This window comes from Acipenser ruthenus, chromosome 19 (genome assembly GCF_902713425.1).
Source record: "Acipenser ruthenus chromosome 19, fAciRut3.2 maternal haplotype, whole genome shotgun sequence".
Taxonomy (NCBI): Eukaryota; Metazoa; Chordata; class Actinopteri; order Acipenseriformes; family Acipenseridae; genus Acipenser; species Acipenser ruthenus.
In genome coordinates, this window is record NC_081207.1 from 30,682,916 (window position 1) to 30,702,012 (window position 19,097).

The 19,097-nt window shown below is 40.9% G+C and overlaps 2 protein-coding genes across 3 annotated transcripts; both read right to left on the bottom strand.

Annotated features, from left to right (window-relative positions):
- Positions 1-467: 467 nt before the first annotated feature.
- LOC117424489 (leucine-rich repeat-containing protein 36-like) lies at positions 468-10,989 on the bottom strand. 2 transcript variants are annotated; one of them, XM_058992845.1, is made up of 14 exons: positions 10,841-10,989; positions 9,626-9,753; positions 8,811-9,003; positions 8,275-8,362; positions 7,508-7,599; positions 7,028-7,161; positions 6,697-6,748; positions 5,959-6,390; positions 4,886-5,247; positions 4,359-4,512; positions 3,786-3,934; positions 2,863-2,965; positions 2,615-2,729; positions 468-2,071 (listed from the first exon to the last, which is right to left on the bottom strand). In XM_058992845.1, exons 1-14 carry the CDS (start codon positions 10,917-10,919, stop codon positions 1,876-1,878), a joined length of 2,277 nt encoding a protein of 758 aa, XP_058848828.1. In that variant the 5' UTR covers positions 10,920-10,989; the 3' UTR covers positions 468-1,875. The 2 variants fall into 2 exon arrangements, with proteins under 2 accessions (XP_058848828.1, XP_058848829.1); XM_058992846.1 differs by lacking the exon at positions 10,841-10,989 and adding an exon at positions 10,452-10,829.
- Positions 10,990-14,249: 3,260 nt separating this feature from the next.
- On the bottom strand, positions 14,250-19,097 carry LOC131698781 (tubulin polymerization-promoting protein family member 3-like). The gene is made up of 3 exons (XM_058992853.1): positions 18,910-19,097; positions 18,384-18,537; positions 14,250-16,206 (listed from the first exon to the last, which is right to left on the bottom strand). Exons 1-3 carry the CDS (start codon positions 19,095-19,097, stop codon positions 16,015-16,017), a joined length of 534 nt encoding a protein of 177 aa, XP_058848836.1. The 3' UTR covers positions 14,250-16,014.

Genomic DNA, 19,097 nt, shown 5'->3' on the forward strand with positions numbered 1-19,097 from the left:
AATACCGTAGTTTTGCTTTATTTTCCAGTTGTCGGAGTGCATCGATGGTGTGCTTAAAAATAAGTCTGTTTTCGTTTAAAATGCGTCTCGAGACTCAAACCTGTTCCTCACGCCGCTATATTTTATTATTCAAATCAACCCCCATTTACCTGCATTAGGTAGCGCGTGCGTCCAGGTACAGTACCAGAGCCCTAATGAGTAAGTTTGTTTTTGGTAAATTACATAGCGTTGTTCTGGGTAACTTGAACTTTCTCCCAATTTTAACTTCTTAACCTGACAAACAAACAAACAAACAAACACACACCACGTGACCCCTTCCCTCCTCCTCTACTCTCCTCACCTCTCCTCTCTGGTTGACCGCAATGCCGCTATCAAACACAGGTTCAAAGAAGAAGAATAATTTAGACTGACGGGATAATTAATAAAATTAAACTACAGGTGAAAGGACAAGCATTTATTGTACGCTGCCACAAAGTTACAGTTTCAAAACGTTTAATGAAAATAAATGTACATGTGATTATTTACAGATATAAATTACTTTGGATTATTCCCATACAATATATTCTTGAAACTGATTCATTATTTTAAAACATTTCTAAAAACACATACAAAATTAAATCACTATCTCTACACACAGGTAAGTTTGTAACTTGCAGTGGTCAGAATATGACAAATTATAAAGAAATCAATTTTATTTTTATTTTACAATGAAAATATATGTCTACAAATAGGCTAATAGTGATTGCAAACAAACGTTGTAAATACTTATCAGATGAAGACACTATGTAAATCTAAATTCAACAACAGCGCATATTTCTAGTCAAACTTGTTTTAATATGTGTAATATAATTCAAGTACACAATTTATTTAAAAATAAAAACAAACAAACAGACACGTCATTCAGTTAATGAGTTGGAATGAATCAATCCTGTATGGTGCTTAAATATAGTCTAATTACAACACATTATCCTAAACACAAAACAAATGTATTATTCTCTGCACATTCAATTAAGCATGATAGATCCACTCTGACAGAGCCTTTCCAAGGATCCTATCTGCTTTACAACAATGGGAACCATCTTTCACAAGCCAGGACAGAGTTGTATTAAGCTGGGCCTGGGGTCACTGTCTCATATAAATGGCTTTGAGATCATTTGGTATGAAAGGCACTGTGTAAATACAATTTGATTTGATATTACAGTGTTTGCGAGGGCACACTTTGTTGTAACAATCTACAATCATTTTGTTTTGCTCCCCCACCATTATGAAGATATATACAAATCAATCCAAGGTCTTTTAAAAACATGATTCATATACATATCCTTCAGTCTTGCTTTTGTTTACCTCTAAAAGTATCACGTACGGTGTTATGCCGAATTTTGCACCAGAAACAAGACGGTTAGTAGTGCCAAACTTAATGCAGCATGCTAAGTGTTTGGTACCTAAATCAATTAAACAAAATGGTTAAATAATACTTGTGTGTGTGGTGTTTCTTTGCCTATGAGGCTGACAATGATTGCTATGTATTGGGTTTATTGCATCTCCATATAAAACAAACTTGATTACACTGCGATTGTATTTTAGCAGTATCAGCAAGAAAGAGTATCGCGATATGGAAATTATGATCGATATCAAACAATATCAATCTATCAAAATACCGATATTGGTGCCCATCACTAATATATATATATATATATATATATATGCATTCACTTCACTTCACTTCAATAAATATCTTCTTAGAACTCGCATTCCTAATTAAAAATTATTTGTTATGCAAGATGGTGAATTGTCTGAAAGTCATGCTGCCCTGTTGTTCTGTGACTGCTACTCTACCAGAGCCAGACTTCACATCCTACATCCTGGGTGGTGGTCTCAGAGTGGACAGGTGCTCAGTCTGCTATACTGACTGAATCTTGAGGAGGAAGCACTGGGTCTGCTGCTGGGAGAAGGTCCGTTCGCAGCCCTTGTGTTTTCTGAGGCGAGGCTGGACTGCCCCAGTTCAGATGGGAGTCTGCTTCCTGCTATATTTAACTGTTGTAGCAGGCAATCATTTGTAGACACCAGCGACCTGCAAGCAAGTCCAGATGACAATTTATTGGAAAACAGATCGTCTGACGCTTGCAGACTCTGCCAGCTATCCCAAGCTTTATACTAAAGATACAGAATGCTAAAATGTTTCTTTAGAATAAAAAGAAGTCACAGCTTAACGTGTGGAAAACACCCCGTTGCTTAGGACCCTACCTGTGGTGTGTGTTTCTCCGAGCCCCGGGGACCCTACCTGTGGTGTGTGTTTCTCCGAGCCCCGGGGACCCTACCTGCGGTGTGAGTTTCTCCGAGCCCCGGGGACCCTACCTGTGGTGTGTGTTTCTCCGAGCCCCGGGGACCCTACTTGTGGTGTGTGTTTCTCCGAGCCCCGGGGACCCTACCTGTGGTGTGTGTTTCTCCGAGCCCCGGGGACCCTACCTGTGGTGTGTGTTTCTCCGAGCCCCTGGGACCCTACCTGTGGTGTGTGTTTCTCCGAGCCCCGGGGACCCTACCTGTGGTGTGAGTTTCTCCGAGCCCCTGGGACCCTACCTGTGGTGTGTGTTTCTCCAAGCCCCTGGGACCCTACCTGTGGCTCTCCTGTAGCATGGTGACTGCTTCTTCGAACTTCCTGAACTGTTTCAGTTGTTGGTTCAGACTTTCAACCTGAAGGCTCAGATGCTCGATAGCTTGCTGAAGATCATCTTAATATAAATGAATGAATGAATGAATAAATAAATAAATACATAAAAACCGTTAAGTATTGTGGCATAGCAATGGCAACAGAAAATTGACAACTAAGGAAAACTGAAACCGCACACAAGAAAGAAAACTCACCAATAGTTTGAGAGGCAGCAGTCTTTGTATCGGTCTTTGGTACCTGTGTTCGCAAAGCGCTGTTCTCCTCCAAAAGCTGCGACACTTTTCTCTTCAGGGATTCCTAAAAACAAAATTCATACAGAAAGGACATCCTGGGGTTTCCCCTCACTATTCACCATTCCTACAATCACCTTGTTCACAAGTGAAAGGGTTTGTACACTACTCAGTTCATAATGTGAACACATGTCAATATCTACTATATTTACTGTTATACTTGGATAATCATAGGTAACATAAAAAAAAAGTCCTGTAATTGAAATGTATTTTCTTCTTACGAATGAACCTTTCGTGTATTAACTGTGTTTCTGTTTCTCGTCTGGTGTTTCATTGCTGGGTTCTGTTCTAGTTGTACTGGGTTTGTATTGCTGTCTGCTCCCTCGCTCCCTCATTATTATTATTATTATTAGTTATTATTAGTATTAATTATTATTAGTTTATTTAGCAGACGCCTTTATCCAAGGCGACTTACAGAGACTAGGGTGTGTGAACTATGCATCAGCTGCAGAGTCACTTACAATTACGTCTCACCCGAAAGACGGAGCACAAGGAGGTTAAGTGACTTGCTCAGGGTCACACAATGAGTCAGTGGCTGAGGTGGGATTTGAACCGGGGACCTCCTGGTTACAAGCCCTTTTCTTTAACCACTGGACCACACAGCCTCCTCCCTCATGAAAACAAGGTGGTCTGACCACCACGTTCGGTCTACTCTGAAGCCAAATCTGCTCAACGCAACCACTCATGGAGTCACTTGATTTTGAAACACTAAACATGTGATTAACAGGCGAGAGTACTAGACATTCTCCAACAAAGGTTTTGACTATTCAAGAAGCTGTTAAAACAGCGTGCAGTGTGTTTTAAAGCTGTAACATTCTCCCACTGACTTGTTCTTCCTGCGTCTGTATTAGCTGCCGGTTCACTTGCTGCAGCTCTGCAGAGTCCACTCCAAGACCTGTTGGAGCATTGCTTCTTTGCAGAGAATCTGCCGATGCTGGGCTACTAGTCAGACTGGCTAGCAAATCATGAGCTGGAGCTAGAAAAAAAATGTGAATGATTGCAACTATAAAACATGTGAACAAAGTCTACCCTGCTATTGAGCCTTAGGGATGGAAATAAAACTGCTCCAGCATAGCAGTTACACCCATGTTAGGTTTTAATACAAGCTTGATTAGCCTCAGTGTGTAGGTAAAAAGCTCATCATCTTAGTGAAATGAGGAGTGGATCAAACTGCTATGCAATGGGAGTCTTATTTCCATCCCTGACATTCCTCCTGTTTTCTGTCTCTCCTCTGAAATCCACAGTCCCAGCAATGGAAACAGGTCTCACCTACGTCCGCTGTTTGAATAATTAATAAAAAGGGGCCGAGGTTATGAAAATCACTGGAGGAGAAAGCTGACAGAATAAAACATTCACCAGGGCAAGCTGGAAACAGCAGAGCAGGCATGTACTGTACTTACTGAGGAACCTGCGGTTCAGGTGAAGGGATTTGGATCCGTTCCAGTACCGATCCACCAAATCTAGCAGCTGCTTCAGGACGGATGAAATATCAGAAATGGACTGGGAGCTCGAGCTGGGCGGTGATTGGCTGCGATACCCTGTGAGGTCAGTAGCCTAAAGACAATCATAATAACGTGTTCATGCACTGGTCTACCCTATTACACAAACTATTCTATTTGATATAAACCAGTAGCTTAGTCTATTATGGAATTCAAAAAAAAAAAAAGTTTAAAAAAAGGAGGTAATAAAACCTGGAAATAAATATGTGTTCAAAGATTTTAATTTTAGACTACTCACAGTACCCACAATTAAATGTCTAAATATTTTTTTTGTGGTTTGTTGTGTTTTACTTTACTTTGGAGTACAAAGCACTCAGCGTTTCTCTGATCAAGACATAATAAGCTCCATTGGCCTTGACTGCTCACAACTACTGGGGCTGAAAGTCTTGCCCGATCACGATAAAGAAATACTAGACATGGGACCATACCTCTCTCTCCCTTCTTTTATAATCTGATACAGTATACAACACGCTGTTCAGACTGCCGGCTCTTCTCAGTTCGGTTCTGGGAGAAAACGAGTTTGAGAACTCAGCTGGCCGCGGGAATCTTTTCTTTTCCTGGGCAGGCGTCGAGGGCTTCTTTTTGGAAAGCAGTTCCGAGTTCAGCTGTTCCATCAAGCCCCTCGACACCCGAGGCCTGGATGAGACGCTGGGAGCCGGGTGGGATCTGTCTGGAGTCGTCATGCAGCCCTGTGGAGTGAGCTCAATGGAAACTGTGGACTTCTTGGATGAACTACCAGAGGAAGCTGAGGTGGCCTTTTCATTGTTAATGTGTGTAGTGAGGTACAAGTCTGCCAAGAAAAGGAATCTACTTTAATAAGAAGAAGAATATATACACTGTATCTATATAAAAAGAAAAAACATATATACAATAAGTATATATATATATATATATATATATATATATATATATAAACACACACACACACACACACACACAGAGTAGATGCCGGTTATTAGCAACCCTGATAAAGACAACTTTCGGTTATTAACAACGTTTTCCCAGGTACCAATCCCGCCCCATAGACTTTAATGTTAATGGAATTCTGATATTAGCAACTGCACACCGCTTATTGACAACTTTATTACTCGTTGCCAGTGCTACAGAGCGCACGTGCATGATTTATGCACATACTTCATGGAGCTTTTATAACACACTGCATATTTCTGGCAGACTGAGGCAGAATCGTGGCTTTGAAACTGGCTACGAAGCAGCACGCAAAATTGAGATGGATTTACAGCAGTACATTGCAGGTGGTACATTGTAAATAGCAGACAGCATTGGACACTTTCTTATTTCAAAATTGTGTTCTTTAATATTGATTGTAAGTACAACACATTTTTTTGTTTGCTTTACTCATTGTAAGGTCACTTGTACATCGCGGTGTAGTACTATTTAAGCCTACTCCTTTTTTTTTGTGTTTTTTAACCATGCATTCCCTGTTCTGAGTACATCATAGGAAAAAAAAGAAACATCTAATTTTTGCAATCCAGTATTTTACCTGAAGTCAGTTTCAGTAGTCTGTCGGTACTCGACTCGGCAGATGATGTTTTATCAAGCTGGTGCTGCAGCAGATCCACACAAGATGACTTGTAGGCATGCTTTTCAGCGTGCAGTCTTGTGCAGCTGCCTCGTGGCACTATGCTGCTGGCATCGCTGTAAGAGTTTGCAGGAGTCTCGTCTCTAAGAGGAGTGGGTGTCTGATAGGCATAATTCACACTGCGGTGCTGCTTGCACAGGTACGTGCTCTCAATCCCACTGAGCCCTGGTGAAGAGAGAGCCTTATCCATCTCAGCAACATGGGAAGACCTGGCGGGGTCTGCAGGGGCTCGGCTGTCTGAGAAAGTCACCCGGAAACCGTCCTTGGATCTGGTGGGAGACTTTCCAGGGGAGCGCAGGGAGGAGCGTGTTGGAGATGGAAGGGGTCTGTATTCTGGGACAAATAAATTGAGGTGGTGTTATTCAAGGGATCAGACCCCTGCTCTGGAATAAAGCTGTTAAATGGTTTCAATTATTTAGACTGTCTACTTGACATATATACACTCTCCCTACAAAGCTATCATCATTTTTGGTTCTAGAAATTGATATATACAGTATTTTGGTATATATATATATAGATATATAAATTCACCCTGCATGCATTATCCTCCACCCCCAACATTTTTTATATAAAAACGTGATAAAATGCAAACGTGACGATATAATCCAAACAGTCTTAGACAATCAGAATGTTACCTACCTTCTTCCAGATCACTGGACTTAAACTCTCTCGATCTCCTTATTTCTGACACCTAGGAAAACATCAAGGGAATGATGAACTTTACATTCTTTTGAATATGTGTTTGTTTGCAACATTAAGACATTCCGACTACTGGTTATCATTGTTGAGAGTGGATGTGCTGCTAATTGTTGCTGCAATGTAACTAGACTCTCTATACTGTAGCTACCAATGTGTTTCTGCAGTTTTACTCCGTGTGCTTTTAAAAATATGCAGCATGTGGATTGCAGGGTATGGAATAATGATATCTGCTATAGCATGTAATAACAGTTTGTTATTGTTCATCACTCACCTTCTGTTCATTGGTTGCATTTTCCTTCTGCTCCGCACTGGCAGCAGTTACAGAGAGAGCTGAAGAATATCTCCATGGATCCACAGGCTCAAAGTTCAGCTGGAGGTCACGGGGGCGCAACTTTTCATTGAAGTCTAAATAAGAAATAAGAAATGTCATACAGGTTACTGGTTGAAAAGGCAAGGGGAATCCAGGGGAGAACTGAACAAAAGTTACATGAAAGAGACACCAAGTTAACTTTAATGAAACACCTTTTAACTGTCGATTTCTGAAGAAAAAGTATTTATTAAAATGAATTGGCATGCTGTAAGCAACAGTAATAAACTAGGACAAGTAGAAAAAGATTGCAGATTGCGGAGTTATTTCCGCCAGCCTGTGCAATTACAAAGTGTAAAATTTCAGGACCTATGGGATAATTGTTATATCAAGTTTCACATATCTAAAGCTGCTAGTAAACAAATATAAAGAAATCTCCCAAACCTGTGTTTAATCCGCAGCTCCACTTGTACCTGCCCTGCAAGTGAATATCCTGAGTACACTCATCAAGCCCATACTTCTTCTTTGTCAGATCACTGCAATTGAAGTTTAAAATCTTTTTCTTTCACGTACAGTACTGCAGGTATTTTGGTCCTGCTAAACACATTTTCAAAGCTTTTTACTCCAAAGTGTTTTTACAAAATGAGAAATAAAGCATGTTTCTTCCTTAAACTGTGTTTATTTCTAGTCCTGTAACTGTAACAGTTGTTAATATATTGCATGGCGTGCGATACAATAAACATGAAGGCACTGCTTTTGTTCTTATTAGTCTATGACTTTTTCTAGTATGGTGCTTCAGGATGTCATGACAAAGGCGTAGGTTCTTCCACTAGCACGGCTGTTGAAATTGCTCGGCTAAATTCATTTTTCCAAACAGTTGCTTTTATTTTGTCATGACTTAGCTAAATCAGTTTATCTCAGATTAATTTACTATAGGCTTGTACCTGTTGGTACCCAGTCTGTATGTGTAGTTGTGTGTATGCTATTTTTCTCTGTTTAGTTGGAGTGAAGCCTTGTTAACCAGCCCCTTTGAATAAATATTGAATATGAAATACATCAGCCTTACACCGTATGGACACTGAGGCCAAAACCATGCTTACTGTTGACAAAACCAAATCATTTCAAACACTGGGCTGACTTTTAAACTCCAAACTGTGAACAGCCCCTGACTAATCCCATGACTTGCCACCCGGTGTTGCAGTGCCTCCTACCTGCTGTCCTCTTTTCCCAGGGCCATTATCTTCTTGTAATCCTGGCTGCTTGCAGATTTCCTTTCGCTGTCTCTCACAGGCCTCTCGTCTGAAAACAAGAAGGAACGTCTTGACCTATCCCCGATCAGCCTTCAGCTCAAACAAGGGACACAACTGAAAATAAAGTGACAAGGCTGCACTCTGAGGCAGGAGACTGCTTTACAGATACAGTTGAGCTGAGACCAATGACTAACTTGGTAGCCACGGAAACGGCTTCATCTAGCCAAGCCACAAAACAGGTAGAGCTACTGGTATTAAAAACCAAGCACTTCCCTTCTCCTTATTAAGCAGTTCAGTTTCCTGGTGAAAGTGCTAGCTGTATACACAACACTTGCAAATAAATAAAGATCAATTGACTTTACAAAGTGTAAAGTGGCTACATAATTACTCCAGTAGCAAGCTGTATTCATCACTATGATAAGTTACACAGTGCTGGACTTCAGTGTATGGGGGGAGAGGGGGGGCTCCATTGGAGGAGAGGTAAGGGATTCACTTACCTAGCTTTTCTAACTTGGGCAGCATGCTCACCACACTAAGTCTATAGTCTTCCTTACTACTGGCCACCGGGTTGAGGCGCAAGTCCAGTTCTTTCAAATCACTCAGCAGTTGCAGACAAGAAACTTCTTTCAGTGAAGGAACATTATTGTAGTACAGGTTTAATTTCTCCAGCGAGATTAAATATTGTATACCCTGCAAGGAAAAATAGCAATTGTAAAAAATGCACGCTCGCATCCATTATGTGCAACGCTTATCAAAAGGTTAAACCAAACCCAAAGACCAGATGGTCTTCTTTAATCCAAATTACTAAATATATTTCTAATGCTTAGTCATCGGGCAGTGTAGGCATTGCCAGATCTGATCCCACACCCACCTGCATAATTATGTGCTTCAACATTGTTAATTGTAATCCTGAAGTTAGCATTTACTGCACAGATGCTGTCAGGGCTGGTGTGGGCAATGTTATTTGTAAATGAAGCCAGCCGTGTGTTATCTCCACTTAAGTGTCGCCCCCTCTCCCCCACAGTATTGACGGTACCATTACAATTTCAGTCTTTCAAAATGTGGGACCTATATCCACCAACGGCTCCAAATACAGTAAAAGTAATCCAGCGGCATTCTCAAGCCATGCTTTGCTGTGCGTAAACATGACCTGTGCAGGGAATGTGATTGTTGGAACTAACTGATTCTAGCATTTCCTACAAGACCTCTTTATAGTTGACCTGTGTGGGCGTTTTGCTGGTAGTCTTCAATGCATTCCCCACTCTGTTATGGGAGGGTTAGGGGACGTTAGTCCTTGTCCTTCCTTCCTTACCTCGAGACTGACTATGGAATTCCTGGACAAGTCCAGTAATCGAAGACCTGTGAAGCGTTTAAAAGCCTCTCCAAAGGACCGGATCTTCTCTGTATGCGTCCCTCGCAGTGACAGAGATTTCATTTCAGCTGGAAGCGCGGATACAGCAGCAGGGTTAGCAGGGCTCATGACTCATATCCCCATTCAAAGAACACCACAATACAGGTACCTGGATGACAACCCAAGCTATATTCCACTGATAATACATTGAATAGCAGACTGTATGTGAAACAGGATAGTGGTTTAATCTGCTAGAGAATGCTCTTGGCAACAGTAAAAACATATAACAATAAAGTCTAAAGCACATCTACTGAAGCATGAACATGGACCTGCAAATGACAGAACATAGTGCAGACATTAGTAATGTTGCTGCTTACTGTGCTTTTCCAGGCAAACTTACAGTAACTTCTCAGGAAATACACTGTAACAAGAGCCAAACATGGGATACTCCTAGTCCCAACTTTCTGTAGTTTTTGCTGTCATGCATTAACTTAAATATTCTTGTTATGAATTGCAGGGGTGGAAATAAGGCTCCCATTGCATAGTAGTTGTGTCCATTCCCAGTTTTACTATGGGTTTAATAATAAGACACACCTGCGCTTGTAACCAACACACTGTGGCTAATCAAACTCTGAGCGTAGTAAAACATGGAAAGGGTGAAACTGCTATGCAACAGGAGTCCTCTAATCTCTCGACAAGTATCCGAACTATTGACACCATACACCGGCAGTTCTGTGACTAATAAAATGCAGTGTTGTTATATCAAATTCACCGTCACGATACTCACTGAAATGACGTCACCAGAATCACTAAAACAAGTACAGTATTCAGCGCGTGGTAACATTAAACATCTTCATTCTAATCTAATGTGACTGAAAATGAAAAAAAAAAATTCTGATTTTTTTTTTGCAAGAAGTCCACCACAGTAAGGTGCTACACGTAAATAATAATGAATGATAAAAGCATCTATTCCAGCATTAACGTGGTCGTTGCTACACAACGACAGTAGTAATTGTGTTGCTGTGTGAAAGTTATTTTACTGAACACTCAAATGCACTGCATTTGTCATGCACTTGCTAAATCAGTTCGCCTCTGATTCATTTTCTAGTTAGTCTCCAGCGTTCTGGTTTCGTGTCGCTGTGTGCACCCCTCCTGTACAGTGTGTGGCGTGTTTACCGATGTCTGGTGAATCCTTGACCAGGTCTGCCTTTTCAATTATCCAGTTCTCGCTTATCAGCAGCTCCTGCGCCGCCATGATTTCAAACTTGTCGGTGCGTGCGTTGTCTCACAGAAAACATTCCCATAGCAACGCTGGGAAACATACACCCCCACCGCCCCTCGCTAGACAAACTGGAAAGCGGCGTTACAAATACTGTTCTACATTGCTGACGTAGGGTTTGCGAAGCCTGTAGTTTTTGCAAGACTACGTTTTGTATTGCTCGATAATGTTTGAATTTATGATTTGTTTCTTTAAACTGAATAGCAATTACTCCCGTGGTTATATGATGCAATGAAGAGAGCCAGACAGACAGTAAAACATTAGTTAGCAATACTGCTTTAAATATCCCTTTAAATAGTGTATTATTGCTTTGCTTGCGTACAACTGAATAGTATTTTCATGATTTTAAACCTAAAATTAAAAAGTGGAAAATTCTGTGGCTTTTTCCATGAGTGTCTGACTGCAATAGTCATTTAAAAGTTATTTTTTTTATTAGTCATTAATATTACCAGTGAACCAGAACTCCTGTTTTTCTCACTGTCACTCATCACCAAGCATGGCGTAATGTTTAACTCTCAGCTGTACTCGTCAGCATCGCCACGAAGGAGAAGCTGGTTACCAGCTTCACAATTCTCGTTTTTCGCCCTCTTGTCCCCATACCTTTTGTGGTGTTTGCAAGAATTTTTCTGAGAGAGCCAGCGCCATCTAATGATCTACAGGGGGGGGGGGGGGGGGGGGGCATTGTGACTGGAACCCTTTAAGGTGGAAATGATACATTCTGAGTAAAGAAGATTGTCAATTTCACACGACCTAACTGATGCGCAATCCTCATACCTTGGACCCACTTGACTGTCATTCACTGCATTAATAATCACATTCCCAGCACAAGTTCATCGCACACTATGTAGTTACTGTGAATGGAGCATTACAGATCTTTAATTAAAAATGCTAATGTGAGCATTACAGTCTGATAAGAGAAAGGTTGTTATTGTGGATGAATGGGCTATTGTTCATGGAGAACCCTTTTAAATTAACTTTGAAATCTCTGTAATAAAACAGTGTTTGTGCAACACCACAGTAAAATTAACTTTGAAATCTCTGTTTGTAGGAAAACGTCCCATTCCATATTCTATTGTGTTGAATGCATGTGTTGGCTGGACTGTTTCTGAAATGTCACATTTTTACAGGCTGTAATCAGTCTAATTGCTGGGATGTGAGGTCTTTGGAAGGAAAGATGTCTTCTTATCCCTCCTAGGAGACTTTGAACAGCACAGATGTCTGAGAGGAATGGTACCTGCCTAACTACAGCCCACTCAGGCAGTACTTGCAGTGTTGCCAAGAAATATGGGAATGTTTCCACAAGCCTTTCTAATCTCTGTTTCTTTCAGTGGGAAGAAGATTGGCAGATCAGTGTTTTTCAGTGGATTTGAATGTTAACACAAAACCATTTAAATTCCTGCAAAACGACCAGCTGGGTAGCAGATTGTGAGTTCAGCATTTAGCTTGCAATGGAAAACATATGCAGAAGAACCTGGGACATATTCATGGTGTACAAGTAACTGATTAACAGAGCAGCTCTAAGGGGTCTATTTTAATGATCTAAACGGTGGCTGGTCTAAATACCACGGCTCTTAGGCTCTGTTTTAATCCAGCTGGGTTTTCTCCAAGGTTAATTATTCTGAACCTCAGGTTGAAGTCTCATGAAAATGATGGCGCCACCTACAGCACAGTGCTCGCTAACACCATGCTGGGGTGTCACTTCAGTGCCCTCTGGTGGTCAAAGAACGCCACAGTAGCACCTGGCATGCACTGACCAGGCCCAGCTCTGCTTAGCTTCCCAGATCTGTCAAGTCTGTATGGCAGGCGGCCATAATATATGATACTTTTATTATTTTAAAAGCAGACATTATTTCATCAGAGGAGAGGGTAAAAGCGATTAGCAAGGTTTATTCGGTAGAATTGAAATCAACCTTCTTGAGAAGAGATAAGTATAAAAACATCCTGGCCTCGCACGAAATAGAGCCAGCTGTACAAACAAAGCGAAAAAGAATTGGCTAATTAAAGGCTTACCCAAGCAATTCAGCTGCGATATGTAATTGCAAAAGCTAATTACTGGCATATACTATTCCTAGATACTATTTTAGAAAATAACGTGTCTCGGTTGCATTGGCTCCCCCCCTTTCTTGATGAACTATTTATTAAGTCTTTAGCCAAGCCATTAGTTGGCTATCGAAGTGTAAAGTTACCATAATAATAATCCACAACATATGGAAGGGTCTATATAGAGCAGATTCAATAGTAGTCGAGGTATAAAGTATTTATGACTGCCTTTTAAGTATAACCCTTTAAATATACAGTAATATTTGAAGAAAATACACAGTGTGGAGAATAGACCCCTTTGTCTCAAATTTGATTGAAACTGTTGGGATGGTGAAATTGTGGACTGTTCAGCTACAACTCTTTTTAAAGGGAGTTGGAGTTCATTATCTTGTGTTATAACACATACTGGTGTAAAAGTGACGGACATGCTACAGGCATTCATGCAACTCTTTTTAAAGAGGGTTGGAGTTCATTATCTTATGTTATAACACATACTGGTGTAAAAGTGACGGACATGCATTCAGCTCCCCCCAGTCTCAGCTGTGGGACAAACAACAACTGTGGCTACACAGGCTTATAAATGTGAGGCTGTCCGCTCCACTGGCTGTAGAGCCCTGTGTCTGTGACACGTTCACTTGTGCAGAAAATAATGGGTCATAATGAAGTCTTTTAGCAAAGGAATGTTCTTTAAAAAACCCAGCTTACAAATGTAAAGAAAGCATTGCCAGCAGGGGAGGGGTGGGGTACGGGTCATGCTAATGTATCTTACCATCTATAAGTACGTGGTATAAATCATCAAGCCATGACAAAACATTAAAGGGCTGCTGGTAGACTGGGCTTGAAATGTGCTGACTTCTGACAGATATGTTTTTGATTAGCGCTTCTAGGGAGATGTCCCAAACAAGCGTTGCCATGAGGTTGTGTGTTTGGTTACAAACAGTGAGGCGGCTGGAGCCAGGTGTTTGAATGTTTTTGTGTATGAGCTGCTCCCATGGCAACAGGGACCCACACCGGCTTCCGGCAGCCTGCCAGAGTTGTGAACTGATGTGACTGCACTTTCATTTCCTGTCTAAGTGCAGCCTTGTACATCCACTGGAGTAACTTCAATTAAAACAGGCCTGTCAGGAGAGCTTGCTGCTCCCAGGCAGTTTGCGACGAGCCTTTTCATTTTGAACAACTCCCTCTCTTTGTTTTAAAGACTCTCTTCATTGTGCTCAATGTCTACATTCATTAAGAAATCACAATATACTTTTATGAATGCGTATGAATGCAATTTTATTCATGTAATTACTGTCCATGTTACACATCTCTAGAAAACAAAGGATAGGTTGTTTACATTGTTTTTTTTTTTTTTGCATTTTTAAATTTTTTTTTACAAAGAAATAAATAAATCTGAATTGAAAATAAGTTTAACGCTGAGGGAACACGACGCTACTTTGTGGCTTGGAACGTGGTTTCAGGAGACTAGGTTTCAGGCCCCTGCACGGCACACCAGGGGAGACTTGGGGTTTCAGCAAGGTTGCTTCAAACTAGACCTCCCGGTCTCCTGGAACCAGGTTTCAAGCCACTCCTTTCCACTCCGATCTTGTTTATGGTTTGTTTGGAAGGATAATGCAAACTCCATTTCAATCACAACTACGTTTGCCAGCTACTCTTTGTGTATGTACAGTAAATATGTCTTCTTCTATGACATGTGCTGTAATCCTTGTGGATGTAGCACAATGTAGCAACGGTTCTATCACTTTTAAAATGTCAAAATAAAACAAAAACAAAAGACAAAGAAAGAGACAAGAGCAGTACCACCTGGACATCCCATCCCAGATAAAGAAGAATGATTGTGTCCCAATCAGACCTTTAGCGATTAACCAGTTATCCAGCAATTTGCTCTCATTTCATGTTTTTACTTCAAATGTTCAGCTCTAGATTTTGATGCAACAGGGTTTCTTCATTTATTTATTTGTGTTTCTTAACATGTTTATGATCAAAACTAAATTCTAATGTTTTGACTGTGATGTACTGACTTGCTAGACGCCCCCCTCCCCCCAGTCTGTCAAAGCATTAAAGTGGCTATGATAGTGAAAAAAGAGAGAGTCTGCTTAAATGCAAAACAGAGATCCTCATTATCGTGCTACTTCCAATTTCTGTACTATCGACTGGCGATCCTCACAACAGAAATATAGTGCAAAGCTGATAACCATTTAAGAGATGCTAAAAATACGAAGGCTTGGTAAGAACGTTACATTGAGAGGCATCAAGGAATTCTGTGCATCTCGGAAAAACAGAAACAAAGAAATCATCTTTAAACCCTTTAAGACATATTCCAGCCAGCTTTACTGAGCTTTACTGAGCTTGTAGTCACATGCCCAGCATTCATTGAAAGGGTATTACCTGCAAATGAGTTGTTTCCTAAGTGTTCATTTATTTAAAAATGTGTGTTTGTCATAGATCAGGCTTGGACAAAGGGCCATTCTTATAATAAACTGCTTGAGGTCTTGGATGGTGGTTTAACTGGTTGAATCAAACCAGGCGTGTCCAAAGTTGACCCTTCCACTCCTGGTCTTTGTTCCAGCCCTGTTCTAAATTGTTTAATTGAACCAACTAAACTTCCATCCAGACCCTGAAGCAGTTAATTATATCATTTGACCTGTGAAACCTGGAGTGGAATAGCCCTCCAGGATTGTGATTGGACACCCTTGAATGAAACAATTAAGAACATGGTTGGCACAAAGAGCTGGTCGATAAATTGTCCATCCATGTCCTAGGCCTGAATTAAATCAAAATGATGGCAGTGCCATATCCATTATAAAGCATGGATATGGTGGCGCCATAAACATTGATTGATAAAAGATTGCACAGGAGCAGAAGCTCAGTAAACCCATCCCTTCCTCTATAACACATTATCTGAAGCTGGTATTTATCTGCATATTGTCTAAATAATAATAATAATAATAATAATAATAATGCATCTGTTAATAAGTGTTACTGCAGATTTTCACACAAACAGCAGTGGCTGGATGACGAGTGCTCCAGGCTATTTTTCCTGCAGTTTTTCATGGTAAGTGCCGGCATTCTTGTACGAGCCCACGTATCCAGTGTTTTCCACCAGGTCCTCTCGGCCCCCTTTGCCTTTTCCTTTGCCGCTCTCATCAAACCGCTCCTTGTGTGATCCCGTGTATTTGGACGCGTCCGTCAGCCTGTCCACGCCACCCTTCTTTGTGATTTTCTGTAAGAAATAAAACAAAAAGCATTTGTATTTTAGCAAAGTGAGATTTGTGAAATTACATTTAGGACTGGATCCACTGCCAAGCTGTGATCAAACCAAGGAGAAGACTTTGCTGCTCACATTCTCGAAAACATGGACAGGATCCTGCTCACACGCTCCAAAACATGGACCGGATCCTGTTCAGGATATTATTTGTTTGGAGTACTGATCGTAATCTGTACCATATTGTAAGTGCTTTGTCTAGTCTTAGTCTAAGGTATTTGATACTGGCCCAAATTATATTTGATCTCAAAACAGTAACAGTTACATAATAAACCATTTATTGTTTTACAGTTACAAAAAAAAAAAAAAAAAAAAAAAAAATAGTGATAAACCTTTCGGGTGAAAAATATGGAGAAATGTTTAGTATGCTCTTAGCCAAGTTACTTTCACATGGTGGAGTTCGGAACTGATCTCAATGAGGTAGTCTAGGTGTTGCAATTAAAACGTAATGCCTAATTTCTTTCAATTCGTGTCATTACCATGTAATATGAAAGCAGTAACAGGGCATCACTATGTGATCACACTGTGCTCCTTTATTAATATGCTATTTCAGGGTATTTCATATGCTGTTTATATTATTTGTGTAATCGCTTAATGATTTAAAATGCTTGCTATCAACCACTTAAGTGTTTCCAAAATAAATCAAGTCAAGAGACTAAGCCTCTAATATTATTAATAGGAGGAAAACACTTATGTTTGCATCTGTTCTATCCCTCTGGCCAGCTCACAAAACATTAGCGGGTGGCATTTGTCATGCCACTGGTCTCCGGTTACAAGGGCGTAATCCTTCGTAAATTTTTTAATAAATACAAAAATATGTGAACGTGGGTTTGGCAATTGCATCTATCTTTATTACCACCAGTGCACAAATGGTCTCTTCCAAGTGATTTCTGAGCTCCTGACCCATAAGAAAGAAAGAGCAGCTTTTCAGTGGCTCCCCTCATCTATCCGTGTAGCTCTGACTCCCACAAGCCTTTCTGAGCAGAGAGGGTTCTGGAACCCTTTAGTTCCAGAACCCATTTGTGCAAGATGAGTAGCATGGAAGTCCTTCAGTAGTATGGAATACGAGCACACTGCACATGCCAGAGACAGGTTATGTTGTATTAAGAGAAGAGGTTTAATGTTTGCCTAACGTGGGACTTTTTCTATGAAGACATGCCTCAGGTTAGAAGTAGCAAGTCACGGCAAAAGATTGTGTTGTCATTGAGCAATGGTGAAGTTACAGCAATGAAAATGGAAATGGCTAATTAATTCGAGCACACCTTATTAGGGACAAAGCGGTCTAAGATGCAAGTTCCACTTTCTTTACATCCTGTTCTGAGGGATTTAAAACGGGCGCTGAGATTTGCACCCCCACATTTATTTATTGTTTATTTATTTTTTGCAAATGTCCAACATCCAGCTGCCAAGCAACAATTTTCAAACCTGTTGTTTTATTGAAATGTTTAGAAAAAACAAAGCTGTTGAGGTTCAACGGACACAAAGAATACTGTGTCCCACCCTTCTGTGCTAGAGACAGGGAGAGATGAGAGACATCTATTCACAACATGACATCAGAGAGAGAGCCAGCTGAACTGTGGAAGACCCTGCGAAGAGCCACGCCTTTCAGCCGAGTTATATGGGCTACAATTTAAATAATAAAACCAAACTGCAGCGTCTGACACAAGCTTGTAAAACACTGCCTCAATTTACAAACCAAAGCCAATAACCGCATAGAAACGTTTCACATCTTATTTACCTCCCAGGTTTAATCCCATGCTAGAGCTGCATGTCTGTGCCATGTGGGTACCTGGAAGTCAATGCTTACCCTCACATTATGTTTCCATTTCATTATTTACTCAGCAACACAACGTGCTTCCAAACTATGATCTCACATAGTCATTAAAGTGTCATCATTATAAGTTAAATAAAGATGTAATGAGTTCAGCTTCATAACACCTTCAGAAAGCAAGGGGCTTGACCTGGATTTCTCCTCACCCCAATTCTATAGTAGCCCACTGGCCTCCACTGGCAGATAAAGCCCCCGAGTGGTGCGTGCATTATACAAGCTAGTGTTAGTGCACATTAAGTCATGAGATTCAACCAGTGTGTCTGTGGTAGAATTTGTAGATGGCTCTTGGACAATGATGACTTACCGTGACCCCCACGTTGGCGGGCTCCTTGCCTTCAATCAGTTTGTATATGGAGCTCACAGCCTCCTCTTCGCTCTTCCCTTTGAACCTCTTTAGTCCCAGCTCCACCAGAGCCTTCTTGAACTCCTCGAAGGTGATCACACGGGCAGTCTTAGCTCTGTGGGTGACAATATAGTAGTAGTATAGCAGTTTTGTACAGTCAGACTTTATACAGAGCCCTCTCCCACCCCGTGGTAGGGCTACAGTTTGATGGCTCCCAAGTTTTATCAGTTAGACTATTTTAACAGTATTTGGCTCCTCTTTATTACAGGAACTAGACTACAAGCTGACTGGGGCCCACTGAGAGCCTTTTTTGAGAGGTGTTTTATTAATGATAATTTAGCCTTCTTACACAGAATACACAGTAGTCTGTCATGACAATTGCACATACAATACATTTCCCACCCTGATCTTTGTATTACGGGACGTGCATTGTAACACAGAGTACATAGCAAACCAGTAAAAACCTTCCTGATGATCTCACACTTACTTCACTTTGGAGAAGACGATATCTACGTCGGTGCTGGTGACAGATTTGCCGTCGATGATTTTACAGTCCTTGCACAGCTTGGCCCAGTTCTTGCCGTTCAGTTCCTTGCCAGTGGCCTTGGTGTCGCCATGGATGGAAAACTTCTTGAAGGCCTCCTGAAGAAGCGACATGTCTGTGCTTTCAGCCAT